This window comes from Fringilla coelebs, assembly GCF_963513975.1.
Source record: "Fringilla coelebs genome assembly, chromosome: Z".
In the NCBI taxonomy this organism is placed as follows: domain Eukaryota; kingdom Metazoa; phylum Chordata; class Aves; order Passeriformes; family Fringillidae; genus Fringilla; species Fringilla coelebs.
Window position 1 is genome coordinate 69476788 of NC_140031.1, and position 22785 is coordinate 69499572.

The 22785-nt window shown below is 36.7% G+C and overlaps 1 protein-coding gene across 2 annotated transcripts in view; it reads left to right on the top strand.

The window, feature by feature from the left end:
• FER (FER tyrosine kinase) overlaps positions 1 to 22376 on the top strand; it is a 145730-nt gene extending 123354 nt beyond the window's left edge. The window contains exons 17-19 of one of the 2 annotated variants that reach the window (XM_084225824.1): positions 6887 to 7041; positions 10783 to 10905; positions 14552 to 22376. In XM_084225824.1, the coding sequence (XP_084081950.1) occupies positions 6887 to 7041; positions 10783 to 10905; positions 14552 to 14694 (421 nt within the window). In that variant the 3' untranslated portion in view covers positions 14695 to 22376. Of the gene's footprint in view, positions 1 to 6886; positions 7042 to 10782; positions 10906 to 14551 lie in introns of those variants that run through there. The other variant, XM_084225827.1, reaches the window with a different exon arrangement.
• The last annotated feature ends 409 nt before the right edge of the window (positions 22377 to 22785 follow it).

A 22785-nucleotide genomic window follows, 5' to 3' on the forward strand; every position in this document is an offset into this window, starting at 1 on the left:
GAAAATGACTTTGTTTAATAGAATGAAAAATTTATTTTCTAGAAACCTTAATCATCAGAAAACCAGTTATAGAAGCTATTCTGCTTTAGATATTGTCTTTAAATTCAGCATGCAGCCTTTTCTATCACTGATATATTATGGGCAAGGGAATATAACCTTTGACCATATCTGGTCTGCCTCTTCAGATGATTACAGTTTTGTAAACAAATTAAACCAGTATTTAATCCTTCTGTACAGAGATATCAATTACATTTTGACATTATATTATATAATAAGATATAATAATAGAATTATTACAGAATTAGTAGAATAAGGAAGAGATTAATTCAAAATTAAATTCAGAATTAAGAACTAAACTGAGTGATCCTCCTGGTCTAAAAGGGAAAGGACACTCATTGTAACAAGACTTATGTTATCACATAGGTTGAATAAAGCCATCATATTACATTAAAAATGCTCCTGTTGGCAAAATTTTTAGCTCTACTGTTGTGTTTAATTTTAGTTGCTTCTGTGAATGATGCAGTGAAAATTTTTATTTGAAGACTTTTTTTTTTCCTATGAATAATACAATCTACTTGTATAAATGGTTATGGAAATGGATGGCATTTGTGATTGTAATTTAAGTCCACTGTAATTTTATCAAGCACAAAATGTAAACTTGTGTTCTGGTACATCTTGGATAATTAATTTTGGAACTCTTAGTTTCCCCTGTAATTCAGTTAATATCAAAGAGACTCTTCAGGATTTCTTAAATGTACCCATATTTGTCCTTATGTCCCGTAATGTTTCTCTTGAAATCCAAGATCTTAGGAATGGTTGCATGGAATCCAGCAGAGGTGTTATTCCTGTGTCTGTCCTGTCATTAAGGATTTCTGGAGGGTATATTTCATTTTCCAGTCACTCTAATATTGTAGGACCTCCATGAAGTTGCCTATGTTCCTCTCTGATGACTGTCCAGACCCTTAATTTTTCACTAAAATGGGCACACAACAGAAATTGGATTGCAAATCTTTGTTTCAAGATATAGTACAAGGGGAAGAAAAAAAGAATTAGACATTTTGTTCAGCATATTACATATAATCAGCAGTGCACAAGAAAAATTGGTTATAAAAATCTGCAACGATATCAATGCATAGAGGACTGTTATAGACCAAAATGTCTGTGATGCCATTTTCATCAAAATAACTGTTCAGAAGAGTACAGGCAATAACTATTAAGTTCTAAAACAGTTGAGAAACAATGCAGATAGAAACCATTTAGATGCTGCTGATAGGAATGTTTCTGTTCCAGGAGCAGGCATTGTGAAGACAACCTCAGAAACAGGAAAAAGCGGGGAGGAATAGATGATGCAGCAATTTATTGCTTCATTTCCATCTTCATAGTCTACTGCTTTGATTCTCCTCAGAAAGTGCTCATTGTCTATTATTCCCTTCTTTATCTTTCTTAAAATTGCTGGTACTGAAAACTTGCCCTGCTAGGAAAATGGAGGGCACACAGTAGCCTACCGAAATAAAACTCAAAAGTTTCGTAATGTGTCAGTAGATCTGTACAGTCCCTTGAGTTATATCTGGATGGCACACAGTAAATAAGTTGACAGTTGTGTTCAGCTACCGAATACAATTTTTGGGGGGTTGTTTTGTTACTTTTCCTCCTTTTGAGTTCCTTTTGCAAAATTTTTCAGTCCTTCGCTTAAATACGAAATGCTTTATAAAGAGTAATTGAAAGTCACCAATGCTGTGAGGTGGGTAAAGCTGCTTGTTTTTATAAATGAGAGGAACTGAGCAATATCCAAAACTGTGGTTGGCAAGCAGAGCCCCTGACATTATTGAGAAATCACTACAGTATCCATCATATACAACTTGGAGTTTCTCTGTTTTGCCAGCACTGTTCTGTGCTTCATCTGTGGAGATGAAGATGGGCTTGTGTTATATATGAGGAGCTGAGAGCAGCTATTAGCATTGTAGTTAATATGGCTCCAATATTCTCATAATAACTAAAATAATGTAAAGAAATAATTAAATCAAAGTTAAAAGGGGGAAGAAAACACAGAATTCATGAAATTATGTTCTTCTAACGGACTAATATTTTCCCAGTCTGTTACTAGGCACGTGTTATTTGTTGTACTCTCAACATACACAAAATTAGCATATGCATTTCAGAAAAGTTCTGAAATAGATTTAGGCACTACTGTATTTTGATTTAGACATTATTGGAAATTACATCAGGTGTATGAAGGTGAGGTAGTATCTCACACTTCACAAAAAACCCAGCAATTTATCTTGTAGTTTCACTTTCCACCCCTTTTTTTGTGTTTAGGTAATAGACTATTTTCATTGAATTTAATATGCAGAGGAGATAAACCAATCCTGTTCACTAATTAATTACTTGCTTTTATCACCTTAGAGTATTTTAGCTGCATGATCCCAGGGATGGAATATAAAATGGCTAATTAGTTCAGTGAGGCAGTCTGTGCTGCTGGTCTAGTAATGGGGAGTTTGCTCTCTAGTTTGATTTGCTTTAACTCATGGAATTCCATTGCAATGCTAGGTAGTACTTTCTCAGCAGTTCCTGTGGGATGTGGAGGGGAAGGGGGGAGAGAGTGTAAGAATGTCCTTAGAGAAAGTTTAGTAGGTTTATGTCTTTACTGACAGATGTGAATCCAGGTGGTAACAGCTCCCAGCACAGAGAAATTGCCTCTACTTCCTCCTTGAACTGGCTGTTGAATTTCTAGCCTAAGTCCTATGACCTCTCTCTTACAGTTTCAGCAGATTTGACCCATATTTGAAGTCCCTAGGAGATGTCCTGTTTGTACTTACAGGAACTGCAGAGCAGCACTTAAAAAGAAAATTTCCAAATTACATACTAGTTTTTACTTATTAGTAGCTGGAGGGAAGAAACTTTGTTTCTAGCAGTACTAGGAATTTATATAATCTTGCTATTAAAGAATGACAGTCAGTTTCTCTTTTACTAAGGCACTTACTCTGTAGCAGCTTAATGTAATGTGTGCCCAGTTCGTAGAACTTTCACAATGTAAATAAAGAATATTTTCTTGCTTCTGTGTTTAAGATAAATACCGATTTTATGAAATTACTGCTTTAAGTAGCAAATGCTTTATGAGAAAAAAAATATTCCCAGAGACAGCTAATTTCATGGAATTCTCTCTGTATTTCTTCAGGATGTTGGCTTTAGACAACATTAGGGAGAAGGAAGAGAAAGCAAATAGAACACACTGGTTGTTCAGGGGAAAGAGGACAATAGACTGTAGTTGATTTTTGTGGAGTTTTTTGTTTGGGGGGCTGGTGTGCAGGGGTTTTGTTGTCATTGTTTTTTGGGGATTTGTTGTTTACTTGTTTGATTTGGTTTGGTTTTTTAATGTTCATGTAGAAAGAGTCATGATTTACTATAAATACTTAACACTGATGAAATCTTTGTTATTGACTTCACATAGTTAATTTTGGTTATCAGACCTCTGTATTTATATTTTCACATTTCCCCTAACTCATGTTGTTTATCTTACATATGGAGTGATATGGAAGGTTAAAAAATAAACTGTCTTTATAAACCCTTTAAAATTATTATTTTAATAATACTCTAACTCCTATCTGTAGAAAATAGAAATTAATTATAATTATGGAAACTGGAATAAAATTTATGTCAGAATTATTATTTTAAAGTAATGGGAGTAATAATTGCTGATGCCATTTTTTCCAGATTCTGGCTATAAATTCTGTAATAAATCATGTTGACCAAAAGCATCTTCTGTGTTTTTCTCTTATGTCTAGACGGAAAAATAACATCCTTTTAAAGGATAATGAAGAACAGTGAAGAATTTATTTGAAAAATACTGAAAAATCTTAAACAAACCCTCAGAATAATAGTAAAAAACCCCAAAAGCTGAGGTACCCATAGCTTTCAGTGTAATTGTTTAAAAAATGTTTGTAAGCATGCAAATACTTGTAAAAATTATGTGTAAAATTAAGCAAAAAATCACTGAGGATATGAAACAGATGTAAAATGACAGTAGAAATACTAACAAGATAATATAACTTTGTGACATTTATATGCCTAAGGAATGAAATTATCACATCTAAAGTATTTTTTAAATAAGTGACAGAGAGAGCATATCATACACAGGACGATAGAAGAAGGCAAATTTACTTATGTCAGAAGTAAGTATATGAAGGGCTCACAAGACTTCATTAACAGAAATGATGTATTGAAAGTAATACAAAGTATTACAGCATTAAAAATGGGAGAGTTTTAGCTAAAAGCAGAAAAAAGTATTATTACTGTGGGACTCAAAATATGCAACCATTTAATTTGTTCTTTGTGGTGTTAATTTACATGTATCCTGAACAGTGTCACAGTCTTTATGAACTTCCATGAATGCCAGTTGATTTTATATAAGTGTTTTAGTCAATTTTCAGTAGGGATGAAGATTTTTCTCTAGCTGATTCTGAATTTAAAAGAAAACTCTTATATTATCTATACAAAACTGATGAAAATTATGCAAACTGAGTGTAGTCTTAGTTTATAAGCACCATACTGTGCATATTATTTACGATCCACTTTCCCAAATAATCAGACTTATGTATGAGGAATAAACCTAAGTCAGCTCAGTATATAGATTTTTCTTAACTTGACTCAATATTTTTTAAATGCTAGGTCATACTTCAGGTAGGGGAATGACTGTGCTTTCAATTAACTGTAAATTTTCTTTGAGATACAGCCTCATTACTTTTTCCACTCCTTATGTGCATCACTTGCAAAATCTAGACTGTATTGAGTAACATGATAAAAAACCTAATTACTGAAGTGTGATTGGAACCGAAGTCATAAATTCTTGAAGTTCCATGGTGATACTTTTTACACACTTGTGTATAAACAATAACAATTTGATTTTGTTTTGCAGCTCACTTGCTTTAACCAATATAGCTGTATGTAATGATACCAAATGCTAATATCAAGCTATGTAACACAGTGTACACTTAGCTGTTTTATGCATTTGTGCACATCTTCAGCTGGTGCCTGTGAGTTCAGATTTGTTTTTTAGTGGTCCAAACCAAATAAATAACTTTGTTTATATCGCTCAAGCCCTAGAGCTATTAATGTTCTTAGTGGCAGAAAAGCTGTGTGAGTCAAATATGTTAAAATTCTTTAATCAAGTTATGATATTTTAGGTCATACCTGGGCTCTGTCTACATATTGAATAACATAGCCCAGTATCAATATGGATGAGCTGGTTAAAGTGGATGTATGAGCTTCAGCATCCTTGAATATGGCTCAAGACTTTTAGTTTGGGTTAAATGTAGTTCAGTCCTTTGTCATTACCGTGGGTAATGTTGGAAGCTGTTTGCCACTGGTTCAGACCTTTCTGCATTAGAAATTCCATAGAAAGAAAATTCTGTAGCTAGAGAAACAAATTTTGTGCACATCATGAGCAGAATGCTAAGTTAGTTTATTCCAAGAGGAATGTAGTTTGCATGTGCAAAATTCATCCTTCAAAACCAATGAAGGTGCATTGAGTGCTCAGGGAATTCACTTCAGAGCTATGGTACAGGTCCAATCCAAAACATCAAAGTTAATGTAGTTTTTCTGGAATTTTCATGGAAGCCATTTGTGAGCATATTAGCTATTTAGGTAAGCAATGCCACAGTAAGTTTAGTTTAAAAATATTTTGCCCATGATGTTCATAATGGTATGGAATTAATCCTCTTGCTTGACATGTCTCTCTCTTTTTATTACATTACAAGGGGATTAATAATATATATTTTATTATGTTGTATTTTAATAAACTGTGAAACACTGAAATTTAATATACATATGGTATGTTTATAATATATTATTAGTATGTAGAGAAGTTACAGTAGGTCTTTTTTTAGGTATTACTTCATGTCTTCTCATCTAAAAAAATAAACAAATTTGAGGTGATGGGAGGGAGTTGACTTTCTGTGCTTCTCATGCATCACTGACTCAAAATTTCTTTCCTATGCTCAGTAGCTTTTAACTGTTGATAGAAACTCTAACGGGCAGAGTCAAGATGGAGCTGTTTGTCAGGTTTCTCACTGAAACACTTTCTGAACACATTTCAGGATGCTTCTTCAAATTCTGTTTCGTTTTATGTAGGATCCAATTCATTAATCTGGAATTTATTTATGTGGAGGAATAAATGGAGGGCAGTTGTGGTGGGTTAACTTTGCATGGCTGCCAGACACCCACACAGATGCTTTCTCACTCCCCATCCTCAACAGGACAGGGAAGTAAAATAAGACAGAAAAACTTGGAGGTCAAAATAAAGGCAAAGAAATCACCTACCAATTACCATCATAGCAAAACAGATTGAATTTAGGTAACATGAATTTAATGTATTGAAAATTAAAATAGAGTTGGATGGTGAGAAATAAAAGACAAAAACTGAAATACTTTTCCCCCTTCCCTTCTTCTGAGGGACTCCTTCATTCTGAAATTCTTCACCCCCTCCCCTGAGGGATGAGTGGGGAATGGAGGTTCTGAACTGTCCGTAACAGCTCCTGTCCTTCAGCCTCACAATCCTTCCCTGCTCCACTGTGGCTCCTCTCTGTGGACTGCAGGTGATTCTCTGCTCAGGCACTTTGAGCATCTCCAGTATTCTCCTCCCCTCACTTTTTCATAGGATTATTTCTGACTTTTTTCCCCCTTCCCTCACTTCTGTTTCCTCACAACTGCTGTGAAGTGTTTTTCAGTCTTTTGTAAATAAGCCTCTGAGAGGCACGACCGTCTTGGCTGAGGGACTCAGTTTAAAGGACTTCCAAATACTTTCAGACCTGTAAAAATGTGTTGTGGGTTTTTTGTTTGTTTGTTTGTTTGTTTGTTTGTTTTTCCTTATTTTTTCACTTTTGTAATTTAGAGACCTGGCGGCAAGGAACTGCTTGGTTGGTGAAAGCAACATCTTGAAAATAAGTGATTTTGGGATGTCCCGGCAAGAGGACGATGGCGTGTACTCATCATCAGGCCTAAAGCAGATTCCAATCAAGTGGACTGCTCCAGAAGCTCTGAACTATGGTAAGAATATAACTGGATTTTCTTGGGAAAAAAAAATCCAAAGTACAGTAAAGAGCACCAGAGCCACATTATTCAAGTGTGTATACATACAATCCTGTTCAAATTAATCATGTTTAAAATAATTTTAATATTTCAGTCTGATTTATGTAAAAAATGCAGTTTTGCCACTGAAAAACAATAGGGCAGCAACATCAGAGTTGCTATTATGCAGCAATAGCAGAGTGCTTTGGCTCTGTTGCTGACTCATTCTTGTAGACAGCCTGGTCAGTCATCTAAATTATGATCGTTAGCAAAATGAATGGCAAGTTCTGCATATTTATGGTCCCTCATTGAAAACAGTAGAAAATGTTAATGTACTAGAATGCTGTGTTAGATAATTCATTGCATTGGTGAAAAATACAGTCATTGTTTTATTTTGGGGTGGGTTTTAGTTGCAGTTTTTCTTTACCTGCGATTTTGTGTATCACTAGGTTTTTATATTGGAGATAAAAATTCATTATTTATCACTGGGGGAAGTGGCTCACGCTACATGGGTAATAATTCCAGAACAGAAACAGAAGCTGCTGCCCTTAGCTTTCTTTGCGTATATGAAACTATAAAAATAACTTCTTCTAGGTAAAGTGGGCTGTGGAGAAGCAGCACATTTAATAAATGATGGCATGTTTTGAATGTACTTCTCTAAACCAGTTCTTTAGTTGAGTACACAGAATAAAATATTTTTGAATTCTTCGTTTGAAGCATCTATAAATATTTCTGCCATATCTTAAATTTAGCCCTTTTTTTGGAAATCATGCATTGGAAATCATAAGTTTATGGATTATGATTGATAGCAGAATGCTTCCTCTCATTAGCACTTTTGCAGCAGTTAATGACATGACACCGTAATGCAGATTTTCCCTTTAAAAGGCTTACAGGGAATTCAGTTTACTCATTGATCCTGTATTACCAGTTATTCTAAGAGGTGTTAGTGTTGCCAACATTCACTGGCGAATGCTTTGTTCTTCTGGGTGTTTGGCCCACTATAAAAGGTGTTTTGGGTTTTTATTTTTGTTATTTTGGAAATACATGCAGTGTTTTTAATATATTATGACAACCCATCCTTATAACCATATATGGTCCAGTTGAGTACATTTAGCAGGAAACAGGCTCTTGTGACAACACCTTCACTTTGTACTGCTGAGTCTGTTTTTTTCTGCACAGTACAGGAGAAGAGGGGATTGTTGATTAGCATCAACTTACTTTGTGTTTCCTAAAGCACATACATATTCCAGCAGCTATGAGTCATTTTCTGTAATGTTTGGGAAATAAGCTCTCTCAAACATCTTCAGCAGTCAATAGTCAACTTTCAAAACATCTTGAAGGATTTCTGTGTGTTTTTGAAGGATAATTTTTTTCTATCCTGTTGAAAGATATTAGTAAAATTTACTGGATTATGTTTTATTGTTTTCCATTCTAATAATAAGGTTGTAAGAATTGCATTGAATTGTGTAGGTAATGTCGGAGATTTTTAAGATATCAAAATGAAATAAAACTAAATCTGCAGTATTTCAAAACTAGTTGGTAACCACTGGCCAGGTCAGTCCTGAATATAAAAATTCAAAGGTTGGAGGAAAATGAGAAATAGGGTAATTTGGCCATTACATGAATGCTAATGTGGTTAAGAAGCTGCAAAAAAGTTCTTTTTTAAAATTTTTTCTGAAGTTGCTGTATATGACAAATTAAAAGTGGTCACTAAAGTGTGTTAATTTTAAAAAAAAACCCACAAGTTGTGAAGGCTAGAAACCAGACTAGGGCAAATGCTGTGGTTCAGACACAAATTGTGTCAGAAGTCAGAAGCAAAATTCAGATGCCTCTGGAGTTTTTGAGAAATGGAAGCTTTGGTTCTGTGGGTGCTCTTCAGAGCCATTCCACACTGTTATTGGGAAGGCAAACCCCATCACTCCAAAGTCTCCCCTTTCCTGCTTCTTCCCCCCACTTTATACACTGAGCCTGATGTCACATGGTCTGGAATTTCCCTTTGGTCTGTTTGGGGTCGCCTGTCCTGGCTGTGTTCCCTCCCAAGGACCCCAGCTTCCTCACCAGCATGGCAGTGTGAAAAGCAGGGAAGGCTTCAGCTCTGTGTAGTCAAAGCATTAACAAAACCATCTCTGAATTATCAACCCTGGGTTCAGCACAAATCCAAAATAGAGCCATGTACCTGCAACTGTGAATAGAATTAATTCTACCCCACCAAAATCAGTACATATTTAGGATGATTATAGGGTATTTTTGCTTCCTGATCTTTGAAAATTAAAATACATTTAATATGTATGTTTTCTCTCTACAATATTATGAGTTATTTGTGATGTTAATAGTAGCGTGGGGAGGACTTGGGGTTTTTTTCTAAACAGATCTTTTTTCCCCCTCAGATAATGTAATAGCATAAAATATAATTAACTGTAGAGAACTTCTGCTTTCTGTAAAAAAAACCCAGCTAATCACCTGTCTTGTATTTGCTGAATGCTTTCAGTGAAAAGTGTTAAATGACTGGATGCCCAACTGTGGGAAGTTGATACACAGACAAGAAAACTAATCTTACTCCAAAGAGCATAGTGAATATCCATAATTGCCAACTATGAGGCACACAAACTAACATAGCACAGCTGGAAGTGATATTTAGTCTAAGAGTAAACTGAGATTTCTGACGTCAGAACAGTTGTCACTGTCATCAACTGTCACTATAATTTACATGTATTTTCCTTTTTTTCATAGTCAGAAGTGGCTTAGTTTGGCTTGTTTGATGATTAGAGATAAACAAACAATACATTCACAAGTGTTGTTTTTAAGAATAAAGATATGTAAATATAAAGTAATAGTATGCAAAAAAGAGGAACAGTCATGAAAAATGTTGAAAGTGATGTCGAAAATGGATTTTTAAGATAACATTTCCACTGAATCTGCTGCAAAAGGCTAGGAGTCTTAATTTTCTAGTGTGAACCCATCAGGGACAATAGAAATATCTGCTCCACAATGTCTCCCTGTAACAGAAAGCTATAATTCCACAAAGAGGCTTGGAATTCAGTTGTCTATCAGTTATCTATTTTGCTATGTCTGAAGCATAATTGGAGGCAATTGAACCAGCAGGCCTGATTTTTTTTTTTTCTTAAACTGATTTGGTATGTGAGTTTTGCATAAGCAAAAAAAAATGGGTATGTGAGTTTTGCAAAGCATTCAGCCTTACTTTGATTTTCAGAGATCAGTTTCTCAAAGCATGAGAACCAGGGCCTTCTTCACACTTAGAAACTGTGTTGGAGGTAGCTCCTCTCAGAATAAACACTGCAATGCTAAAATGGAGAACTGGAAAAGGTAATTTTTTTAAAGAATATTTGGAATAGAAAGCAGTTGTAAATTAGTAGGAAAACCCTGATTTTTTTTGTCCTTTTATATTAAAAGAAAAATATTTTTGTACATTAAGAAGGAAAGAAATTCTTAACTTGCTTGACGGACTGGAGTGGCCTGTGTATAACTGTAGAACTTAAAGTTAGCTTATGTTACTCCAAAGTATTAGCTTTAATATAATTTGTTCATTTGAAATACTGGAGACTGTGAAATCTGTAGAATGTTTTATTAGTAGCTACAGCTTTGTTTTGCCTGAAGATTGCCTGTGTAACACTTTTACCTTTATGGGAAATTTGGGCCATAATTATCTGAGATACCAGTTTCTCTGTATGTTAAGTTGAAGGTTTGCTTTCCTTTTCTTAGGGAGATACACATCTGAGAGTGATGTATGGAGCTTTGGAATCCTTTTATGGGAGACCTTCAGTTTAGGAGTATGCCCATACCCTGGAATGACCAACCAACAAGCACGAGAGCAAGTTGAGAAAGGTAATTATTCCTAGGGAGTGAAAGAAATGCTGGATAAATGGTAAAGATTCAGTGTAACATAGCCCAGAAATAACAGACAAGGTTTGTAGCAACTTTAGCAAAAGCAAATGAGGTTTCCTAAACTGCTGAATCCAGCTCTGGGAGGAGTAGGGTGATGTATACAGGCCTTCTGAAAAAAAAGGAATACACTGACCAGTAACTTAAAGGTTGGAAGACTTACAGCATGCTGACTTTCATTATTGCAGAACTAACAGGTGAGATGGAAAGGAGGGATTTACTGCTGTGCAAAGCAGAAGCTTGAACAGAATGAATTATTTAGGATTATGCTAATGCAGGTATAAATATTCTAAACTGCCAGAAAAAAATCTCTATCATTCCATCTTCTTTATTAAATCATTTCACAGAAAGATTTAGCAATTATGGTGGAGAATGGTAAGCTAGTTGAGCATTGCAAGCTGCATTTCTCTTTTACAAAATAATCAAAAGGTTAAAATAGCAAATAACTGTGAGTAGGAGTTCAGGAGTTTGATTTATTTTCATTGTCTTTAGTGGCATTTCAGAACTGTTCCTTCCCTACATAGTACTACTGTATAATTTATAAATATGCTCTAAGTTAATAAAACTTCCAGATTATTTAAAACAAAACAAACGGCAAACAAACAAAAAAAGTCTGGTTTGCTGATTTACACACATTGTCAGTGTTTGTTATGGTTTTATATGCACTGTAGTATAGTTTTTATAAGCACTGTAGGTGATAATAAAGTTTCTCCTTAAAGGCCAAATCAAATCCTGGATTGATTTGGATCCAAGACGTAATTTGTTTGAACTTGCATGCATTCATCCAGTACTTAGAGCAGATGCATGCAGTACAAAAAAAGCAAAAATGTTTCTCAGATTTATGTGTTTTAAGAGGTCAGTGTCATGGCACTATTCTTTAAAAAGGGAAGTACAGAGACCTGTGCAGTGAGTCTGGAGTCACAGAGCTGCATTTAGCTGTAGAGTCCAATGCACATCGCTGTGCACTGCCTGCCATTTGCTCAGAGCTACATGTGGTAAACAATTTGTGGAATCACAGACTCAAAGAATGTCTGAATGTCATCTGGTCCAACCCCCCAGCTCAGCAGGATCACATCCAGATGGCTTTTTCATATTTCTGGGAATGAAGATGCTGCCACTTCTTTGGACAATCTGTGCTCAGTCACCTCACAGGGAAAAAAGTGTTTCCTGAAGCTCAGGAGGAATTTCTAATGTGTCAGTGTGTGCTGATCATCTCCATGTCCTGTCACTGGGCGTGGAAATAGCCTGGACCCACCTTCTCTGCACCCTCCCTGCAGGTGTTTATATACATTGCTGAGATCCCCTGAGCTTTCTCCTCTCCAGGATGAGCTACTCCAGCTCACTCAGCATTTCCTCATAGGAGAGAGAGAGATGTTTCAGTGCCTCCATCACCTTTGTGATCCTTCATGAGACACTGTGCATTGTGCCTGTGTCTGTCTTGGGCTCTTGGGAGCCCAGCACTGGACCCAGCACTCCAGATGTGGCCTCAGCCAGCACTGGACAGATTGTGCAGATGATTTCCCTCAACCTGCTGCAGCCCTCCTTCTAGTGCAGCCCAGTGCACCATGAGCATTCTTTGCTGGAAGACCTCATGCTGGTGTCCAGCAGGAGCCCCAGGCCCTTTCCTGACAAACGTGGCATTCCCATTCCCAGCCCGTGCTGCTGCCTGGGGCTGCTCCCAGCTGCAGGACTGGGTTCTTCCCAGGCCGAACTGCTTGAGGCTCCTGTCAGCCCCTTTCCCCAGCCTGTCCCGGTCCCCTGTGGACAGCACCACGCCGCTGTGGTGTATGAGCCCCCTCACGGCTCGGTGCCACCAGCAAGGGCGCCCCACTGCTGGGTCACCATCACTGAGGGGGCACCTGCCCCTCATCCACAGCCCCAGTGTGACACAGGACTGGACCCTGCAGCTCCACTCAGGCTTCGTACCGCTCGTCACTGCCCTTCAGGGCTCACTGTTAAGCCTCAGTTTTCAATCCTCCTGCTGTCTCATCATCTAGCCCATAAAGGTGTCTTTGTGGGGGTTTTACAGTGAAATCCCTTCATGTATCAGGCCACCCATCTCATTGAAGAAGTTTCTCACATTGGTCAAGCATGACTTGCTCTTAGTGAATCCATGCTGACTTTCTGCATGCTTACTCCTGATGACTTCCTTGTACTGCCTGGAAATTGCTTCCAGCATGAGGTGCTCTGTCACCTTCTGGGATCAAAGTGATGCCGACCAGCCTGCAGTTCCTTGGGTGCTCTGACTTGAAGATAGGAGTGACATTTGCTCTGCTTCTGTCTTCAGGTATGCCTCCCTGTAGTGGAAGTGATGTATGAAAGATGGTTGGGAATGGTGTGGCAGTGACACCAGCCCATTCTCTCAGCACTCACAGATGCATCAAAGCCCCTGGACTTAAATAAGTCTGGTGTGCTTAAGTGTTCTCTGACCAGGTTGTCTTCCACCAAGGGTACATCTTCTTTGTTCCAGCCTTTTTCACTGATCCCTGGAGCCTGGGATTCCAGAAGGCTGGTCTTGCTAGCAGAGGCTGAGATGAAGAAAGTGTTCAGTACCTCAGCTTGTTCCTGTCCTGTGTTGCTGAGTTGTTCAGTGCCTCATTCAGCAGTGGGCACACCTTTTTCCAAGCCTTTTGTCCCCTGCATAGTTAGAGAAGCCCTGCTTGTTGTCTTTAGCGTGCATGGCCAGATTCAAGCCCTTCTGGGCTTTATCTTTATTAACTTCATCCCTGGAGGCTCAGACAGTGTTGTGGTATTCCTCCCGTTACCTGATTTTGTGTTTGATTTTGTCCAGGAGCTCCTTGTCCATACATACAATCCTCCTGGCACTTTTCCCAAATTCCTGCTCATTGAGAAATTGTCTTCGCTGCTGTGAGTACGCCTCTGTGGTCCAGGCTATTGATGATGTGCCTGAATAGCCACTTTCCTGTGACTTATGAATGATTAGCTGCTAATTTACTTAACTGGTTGTCCATTCTCCTGCTCATTGCCAAGTCAGAGAACTCCTTGGCTGTTGGCAGCAGAGAGGTGTGGAAGCCACTGCCTATCTATGCAAACCAGAAGAGAAAGAGATTTGAGATAAGATGGAAAGATACAAAAGTTAAGAAAACAGAGGGAGGAAAAATGAATTACAGAAGTGCAGGTGGGGAAGAACTTCCTTAAGGAGACAAAAAAGGGAAGAAATGTGAGAATCAAAGTGGACGCATCTTCAAAAAGAGCAAATAAATTTACTCACATCTTCATTTTTATTAGCAGTTTCCTCACTGCAGGGAAGTAAGGAAATACAACTGAAAAGCAGAGGGTAGCTACTTCCTAAGACAGAGGAAATAAATCTGTGTGAGTTGCTGCTATTAGGGATGAGCAGCAAACTGGCAGTTCAGCATGCCCAACTTAAAATGTCACTGGTAGCCAAGCTTTAATTAGTTTCATAATTCTCTCTCATGTATAAGACATCTATTGAAGATGTTCCTCATGTTGCCTTGAAGGTCTTTATAAATGAAATGGTCTTGAACTTTGCTCTTATCTTTTTAGATTTGTCAATATGCATCTGTTTTCAGTACTAAAAGTTTTCTTCACTTTTTCTGTGTACCAGGCTACCGAATGTCTGCACCACAAAAATGTCCAGAAGAAATATATAAAATAATGCAGAGGTGCTGGGACTACAAGCCAGAAAACCGGCCAAAATTCAGTGAGATTCAGAAAGAGCTGTCTTCAATCAAAAAGAAAGTGACATAGTGATGAAGAAGTGCCAAACTCAATGTCTGGGACTTTATTTTCCAGTGAAGTAATTGTTTCCCTCAAACACTATGCATTTATATAGCATTATTTGCAATATTCTTCTAGGATTACTTTGAAATTAACTGGTGTACCATCTTGAGTGGTACCTGCATTAAAGATATATACTGCGAAATGCTATATATCCAGTCACAGTAGTACTGTAATTTAGGTTACATGTACATAGGAAAGCACATACTATAAATTTAAGGGACTGTGGCTTTTATCTGTTTTACAGCAAATAACTGCTAGTGACATTTTTCAGAAGTATTCTACTTTAAGCTGTGCTCTCACTCTGCTGTCCCTGTCCTGTATGTCAGCATATTAATGTGGGGATTGTCATACATGTTGGCCTTAAAACTGAAGACAGTTTTGACAAGTATTTCAACTAGAAGCTTTTTTTAAAAAATTTTTTTCTACATCTGATGTATTTAGGTGATACTTGGTTTTGAGCATGAAGCTCAGTTAGATTCTGGATGCAAACACTTACTGAATCCATGTTCAGTAAGCATCCATGCTTACCGAATGAAAAAATCCAGAATTTTTTTAGTAGTTGAATTACTTTTGCATTTCTTACCATACAGTAAAAATACTTCTGACTTTTAATGTGATCTACTTAAATAATGCCTTTTTTCTCCTTCACTGCCATCAGAATTCAGTAACATGTTTCTTTTATGGTGATGTATATTTATTTCAGGAAAAAAAGACCAATATAAAGTATATTTCTTAGCACATGCTAAGAAATACTGCAAACTATCTGCCTTCCAAAAAATATGTGAAAGTACTAGGCCAAGAAAAAGAGGTTTATTAATGATATCAGCAGATGACAAATATCATTGATCTTAGAGGCACTGAAGAATATGTTGCTAAATTTTCTTTTGATCCTGATTTTTTCCCTGAAATTGGTATAAATTCTCAGAATGCAACTGGAGCATGCAAAAGTTTTTTCTGAACAAAAGAACATTTCATGCATAGTGTCCAAAGGAAAATACTACTTCTGTATGGCATGAGGAAGTTGTTCAAACAACCAAAAGGAAAGAAGTGTGTTTAAAGCCTCTGACAGGGAACAGCAGAGTAGAAATACTAATGTTCTATTTTTCTTACATTATTGCAATCAAATATCAAAAGACTGGGGATAAACAAGGTTTAAATGCACCAAGAATATAAACCTTGTGTTTGTGTATATATATACATATAAATATATATTAAAAAAAAAAGCCAGAAAGAATAAAACCTTACTAGATAGGGGAGGGAGGAAGTGCACCATTTGTTACTTTGACTCTGGGTCCTCTTTGCAGCTGGAATTGTTTTCTAGGGCTCTGAATAGAAATAGGAACAAGTTACTGTATCCCTGTCTGAGTTCCAGCATTAGGTGCTTAAAATACTTTGAGGAATTTACTGAAATATTCAGATCAAGGGATACTAGTTGCTGCTAATGCAAGTAAGAAACAGGGATTGTAAGTAACACAGCATCTGGAATGTTAATTAGCCTTATATTTTAGTGTTCAGTGGGAATGAGATGTAGTGAAGTCAGTGGCTACATTACATTTTTATTTCTGTTAGGGTGGCTTTTCTATTGTCCACATCATCTTTTGCTCTCTAAAGTATATTTACAGTAGTGCTGAGTGGTGGTTTAGGGCTATGTGTGACCAAAATATGTGTAGTCTAGAAGAATTTGTCTGTTACATAGGAATTAGTGTCCAACTACAACAGTGAATGGTTGTGTGGGATCACATCACCTGCATTTGAGGTGGTACTGTCAGTATCCAGCTGTAAGGAATGGTAAGTGCTTCTTTCATTTTGTTAAGTGATTTTTTTTCTTGGAGATAAGGAAGCATTTATATACACATACCCATTAAAGTGTAGTGCTTGGAAAACTTGGTGGCATAAATTAAAACTTCATTGTAAGTGTACTGGATATATTTACTTAGTTCTGTACTTCAAGTAGCCCAGAGATATTTTTCAAGAGCAATAGGAAATGTTCTTGTTAGCTTGTATGCTTCTAAGTAGTACACAGAGTCTGTGCCTTAATTTGCTAGTATGCTAATGCAAGTGCAAGTGTACTAAGATCTAAGAAATGTTTCACAATCATTTGGGAAAATCCATCCAACTGCATTTCCGTACATATGCATCCCTGAAGTCTGCAAGTAAGGATAACAGTGTCAGCATTTGTAGCTTTTCTGGAGAGTTAATATTCTTTTGTTAGAGAGATGGACTGTTTCTTTGCCATATGCCCTCTTGACAGCAAGAAATACTGCTTTATTCAGATAAAATAAAATACTGTTTTATTTGTCATAAATTAACCAGTCACCATCCTGACTCTCACAGAAGGATAAAAATAGTACTAACATTTTATTTTGGAATAGTTAACCTCCATACATATATATCACACTTCTCTTTAAATTTGAAGTCTTTTTAAAACAGGGGATTTCTACAGCATTAGAAAAATTTGTTACTGTTACTGAAGTAGGCACCAGTTTGTTCAAAACTAGTAATACTTTGGGAGAATACCAGAATGGCTTTGTAATTATAGAATAAATTTCAACACAGGTACATGTCTTTTCAATTATTTAAACTCTTTGTATCATTAATTTAACAGTTTGTGGCAGAATTTGTCATGTCCGACTTGTAATTGTTGAAACTATTCAATTTAGGAAGTGGAATCCATGCCTTTAGCTACTGTAGGCTTCTCACAGGAGCATTCACAACCAAGCCTGCCATGCCATGAAGTTTAAAAGAAAGGAGCAAAGCTGCAATATCATCTCTCCACGGCCTTTTGATGTCTTTATCTTGTCAGGTTAATCTTACCAGGTCGGCCAGGTCATTTGGCTGTGTACTGTGTTCATCACAGAGAACTTAAAAAGGGAACTTGCAAAGAAGTTAAGCTTCAGTCTCTTTTGCAAGCATGGATTTCAGGTTAGGTTGTTACACTGGTATTGTCACAACCAGAGGGACCATGAGAGAATCCTGAATTATCTTACATTGCTAAATGTAGGAAGCTCTAAATACTGTTATCCTCAGCTTGTAATGTGAGAGGGAATTCAACAGCTTTTCTCTTATTTTTATGTTTTTCCTAGGAATTGCAGTCATTATTTTAAGAAAATTGCTTTGGCAGCAAAAAGTGCATCCTTAGTTTGTTTTTAGTGGAAAATTAGCGCATGTTAGCTTCCAAGTCCAGTCCTCTGTGAAGTCATAAGGTTTTCTAAGCTTCTTTATTTTATGGAAGGTAAAATAGGGAAAAGTATCTTGTCTGGAAACAAACCTTGCTTCAGCAAAGGGTGGTGATGTAGAGTTAGCATCCCACAAAGGCATTATCTTTGAAATGTGCATTTTCATTAGTTTCTGTGAAAAAGTTTCTAGCTTTTCATTTATCAACTACAGTTATATTACATTTCTTCTTAACAAAAATATGCCCTTTGGCAGAATTTCCTAAAACTTTTTTGGAAATTGTTATTGGGAAGTGCATCACCAGAAGGCCATCAGGGAGAACTGCAGCTGGTAAAGCCCATTCTCACTGACAGGAAAGAGAAAACTGGTTAAGGAAATACTAGGTTATTCATACTCAAATATATTTTCATTAATGTCTTTGACCACCTTTTATGCTTACTTAAATACAAGCACATCATTGAAATTGACTATGAAGTTACCTACTTGTTATCTCTTTATAACTATTTTGTTACCATTTTTGCACCCATTGTAAATGTAATAAAACAAAAAAGAAGAAAAATCCCCCACATTTTTCTGTGGTTACAGTGTAACCATGTCTCAGAAGTATTTACAAATGTCTCCCCTCCAGTTTTCTCAGATGTGCTGCTGCACAAATATTAACACCAGTGATTAAATACTAGTCCTGTTTCCAGTATTCTTGCTGTCATATCCTCTAAATGTCAGTGCTACTCACAGACTTGAGGGAGTGCAATATTTGAAGACCTAAGCTAGTGTGCAAATAGTGTCATCAAACATGGTATTCAGCAGTTCTGAGAATAATTGATTGTCACAAATAATAACTCATTATAAAGATTAAATAAAGAGTAAGAAGTTGAGAGAGTCCACTTTCTGTAACAGCTGTCCTGTTTTTAGGCACTAGAAGTATTTGTGCCAGTGCACTTGGATTTGTAACATTTTTCGGGCTAAGCATGAAATAGTTTGCTATTAAAGGAAGAGTTTGCCAGTTAGTTTTTTCTTCTTCTAAAGCACAAAAGGACTTCAGATATTGTTGGAAGCTTTCTGCCTAGGCAAGTCAGGGAAGAACACCCCTGCTACCAATGAAGTTATGCATTTTTTTCCTCTTAGAGTGCTTTTCATGCAGTCTTTCACTTCTAGTAATACAGGACCTCAATTAGTAATTAAAAGGTGCTTGGCAAGTACAGGGCAAGTCCAGTATTCCTGAACTTCCAAACAACCATGTGTTTTTAAGAGATCTGTTCAATTTGAAATAGCAGCTCTATTAAAAATGTTTTCTTTCGGTTCCCTTTTGCAGATCTACTGAAAAAAAAAAAAAAAAAAGGCAGTCCTTAATAACCAGCAACAACTTACTAGGAAAGTGAATCAACCTCAGGAGCCTATCAAGGTTTTCTAAGAGTAACTATTTCCTGGGGTAGCTTCCCATTACAAATAAATAAAGTTTAAAGGTGGAAAGCTTCAAATTGAAGTGGAAGAATCCATTCACGTGTCACACTATGAACACTACCTTTTCTTTCCTCAAAGTGGTACTGAATTGTTATTTCCAGCTCCTATATGTGTTGCAGAGTTGCCTTTTAGTATGTTATTAATACCCAACTTTACTTTGCTGAGACCTGAAATTTCAAAGAAGGGAAGATTCTCTGATTGAAAATTCCAGCAAGATCTGCCAACATTTTTACGTATTTTTACATCTCGTTATCAGAGTAATTGTGTTCATTATAATAAGTACCACATAGAACAGGGCTGGAAGCCCATGACTTTAAACTTTCTGACCCTAAAGTTCTGACCCTAGAATCCACCTTGATTTTCATCAACAATATTCTCTGTCAAATAAACAAAAGAAATATCTGTTATTCAGCCTTAGCACCTCTCTATAAAACAGAAAGTTTCAGAGATGTATTTGCTGTTGTCTCCCAGGGAATGCTACCTCCACCAACAACCCAAAGTTACCAATATGTCCCCTTCTCTTTGATGTAAAATTTCAGCTGGAATATATGTCCAGGTATAGAACTTGGGTGTTAACCCAGATTTGTTTCATTTTCAGGTGGTTGTATATTATTGGCTATTTCAGAGCACCATTTTCTCAGGCATCATCTAGGCAGGACTTAAATTAGAATTTTCAGATGGTTTATTTGGGGGTGGGGGTGTGAGCTAAAAAACTAATTAGTTCAGTAGCTACATTGCTGTTTTGCAGGTGTCTGAGATTGTAGCTATGGAAGGCTAGTTCATTTAGAGATCTCAGATCCATATGCCGTCTCCAAACAAAAAACTTCTAGGCATATTTAGAAAAAATGGATAAATTAAACCCTTAAATCTAGTTGACTGAGGTCATAAATTGAAAACAGAAGAGCCATGAACTAGATTCTTTCTTCATCTGTCTCCCAGAGTGGAATGCCTTGTAAATACAACTTAATTGATTTATTGTTTATAGATAAATACAGCCTCTGGACCAGTATGGTAACGTGGGATTCACACTGAGCAGAGAACACTCGGAAAAAATCTTGAATTGCTACTATTTGGATCTGTCATCTAGTTTTAGAAACACAAATGTTTATAGATAAATACTTAAGTTTTGTGAATACAGTAAGTGAGCCAGCCAGCCACTCTTCATCAATATAAGGCAATTAGACTTTTTAAAACAAAAATCAGATCAGTGATTCCCTTTGCATTACAGATGTTGAAAGTATGAGCCAGAACTTTCCATTACTAAAAAAAAAGATGCACTGTACTCTTTTCAGTCAGCTCAGCCTTTCTCAACATATGAAGAATTCCATTATTGTTACATGCAAGTAATAGAGCAAAATTCTTGGACAACTGATATGTAAGCAATTGACTCTGAGCTGTTGCCTCAATTCTCAAAGAATCTTTCTGCTCTCTAAAGAGGGTTACAGTAATCTTACACTTCCAGCTGAGCTCTGCTGTAATAATCTTTATTGTTGCATCTCTCAAATATTTCCTAATTCTGAAGGCTCCATGTACCACAGATGGCACCCTTTCACTTATCAAATGAAATTATTCCAGTGACAGAAAAGTCCAAATACACTCCTTCTTTTGTTTAATTCAGAAGTACTGTGGTGATGTTATACTTTAAAACCTAGGGCAGTGTGTTTGTATGAAAATAAAAGTAACCATGAATCAAGGTGAAGCATATTGCTCAAATCACATTTTTAATGAAATTGCAGACTCTAGCTATATCACAAATTGTCCACATCATAAAATACATGACAAGAACAACATTTGTTACTGTCTGGTTTACAATACAGAACATTCTGCTCCACATAGGGAGAATTAAAAAGCTAAATATGCTCCTTGACATTTTGCTGTCAGGACAGATTGGAACAGTATCTTCAAAATCAACAGCAATTACTTAAATCCACCTAAGCCTTATTGTGAACTTCCTTCTTCTTAACAGACCTTTTCAGACAGTGTAAATTTTCATCGTTTTGCTTCCAGGAGTTTGAATTCACTGTGTCATACAACATTTACTTACAGAAATATTTATACAGCCCCACCACTATGAAGTGCTGAGACCTGCAATTCCAGAAGATAAGCATTATTGTTGTGTACAGGGAACTGATCTTGCACTGGGTCTCAGTTGAAACGTCTGTTTACATGTCTGTTTCCAGTCTTAATTGTACCATTACCTGTAAATCACAAGTTAATTTGTTTTTCCACCAAGCTTCCCACCTCATTTTCACTGAAATGCTGAAAACGTGTAATAGGAAAAAAACCCCATGATACAGGTTTATCACACAGGACACACAAGGCAGGCAGACTCCTGCAGAGGAATGCTGAGGAGTGAAAGCCAGCATTAAACACCTGCCTTGTACCTTCTGTTAAAGGACTTGGGCTGGGGTTGTGGGACTGCTGATTTTAAAATTGCATGTGTTGCTTTTCCTTTGTGTAACTGTTGGCAGCTGGAGACAGAACAGGGGTGTTAGGGAAGGAGGGAAACTCACATCACTGGCCTGCCATCACAAGCCAGACTTTTGTCATCAGTAGCCTTGAGTGGACACAGATGCCATTTGCAGATGGCTTCAGGTATCCAGTTCTCAATTTTGTGCCAAAATACGCACCAGCAATATCAGGTAAAGCACCTTTTATGCTCTTTGTTGTTTAAAAATAATATATTTGTGAAACAGATCGATAATACATAACACTGGAAATGGGTTCTTCTTCCCTAAAGTACATGTAAAATAAAATTTAAAATCTAAAAAAAAGAAACAACATTTGTGAGTTTATCTGGCTTTTGATCAAGTCTGAAAATTATAACTATGTTATACAGTTACCAGTTGTCGGTCCTTTATAATTTTAAATTGATCTGCATTTTAACTTTATTTATTTGCCAATTTTTTTTATACTTTAAAGTTACACTTTAGAACTCAAGCTAACTTTTTATTTTCCTAGGTTGTTATGTAAGAGATTTTCAGTCTTCTTGTAAACTGCAGACCTTTTTTGAATAGTCCTTTGTCTTCTCCTTTGGACCACTTACCACTAATGAGTCTGCAGTCCCCGTTTCACTGTACTCTTCCAATAAATGTAAAATATTTGTATCAAGCAGTCTCATTTTATTTGATATTTACAAGTTGTGTTTCTTCATTTGCTCCTGTAATCAAGTGTAAGACCAACTCTAGTAACATTGCTTTTGGGAATAGACACAATTCAAAATACTCTGTTTCACACAGCAGGGGGAGACCAAATTTGATTTGATCTTTTTGGAAATTTCTGGAGATAATCTCTGTATGATCCTCACTCAACAGTTTTGCATGACTTCTGTTTATCTTTTGCATATCAGAAGAAATCTAAGCAAGAAGTAACCTAGAGGACAGAAGGGAAAGGAGTTGAAATGGGCTGAGAACTTTGTTATGA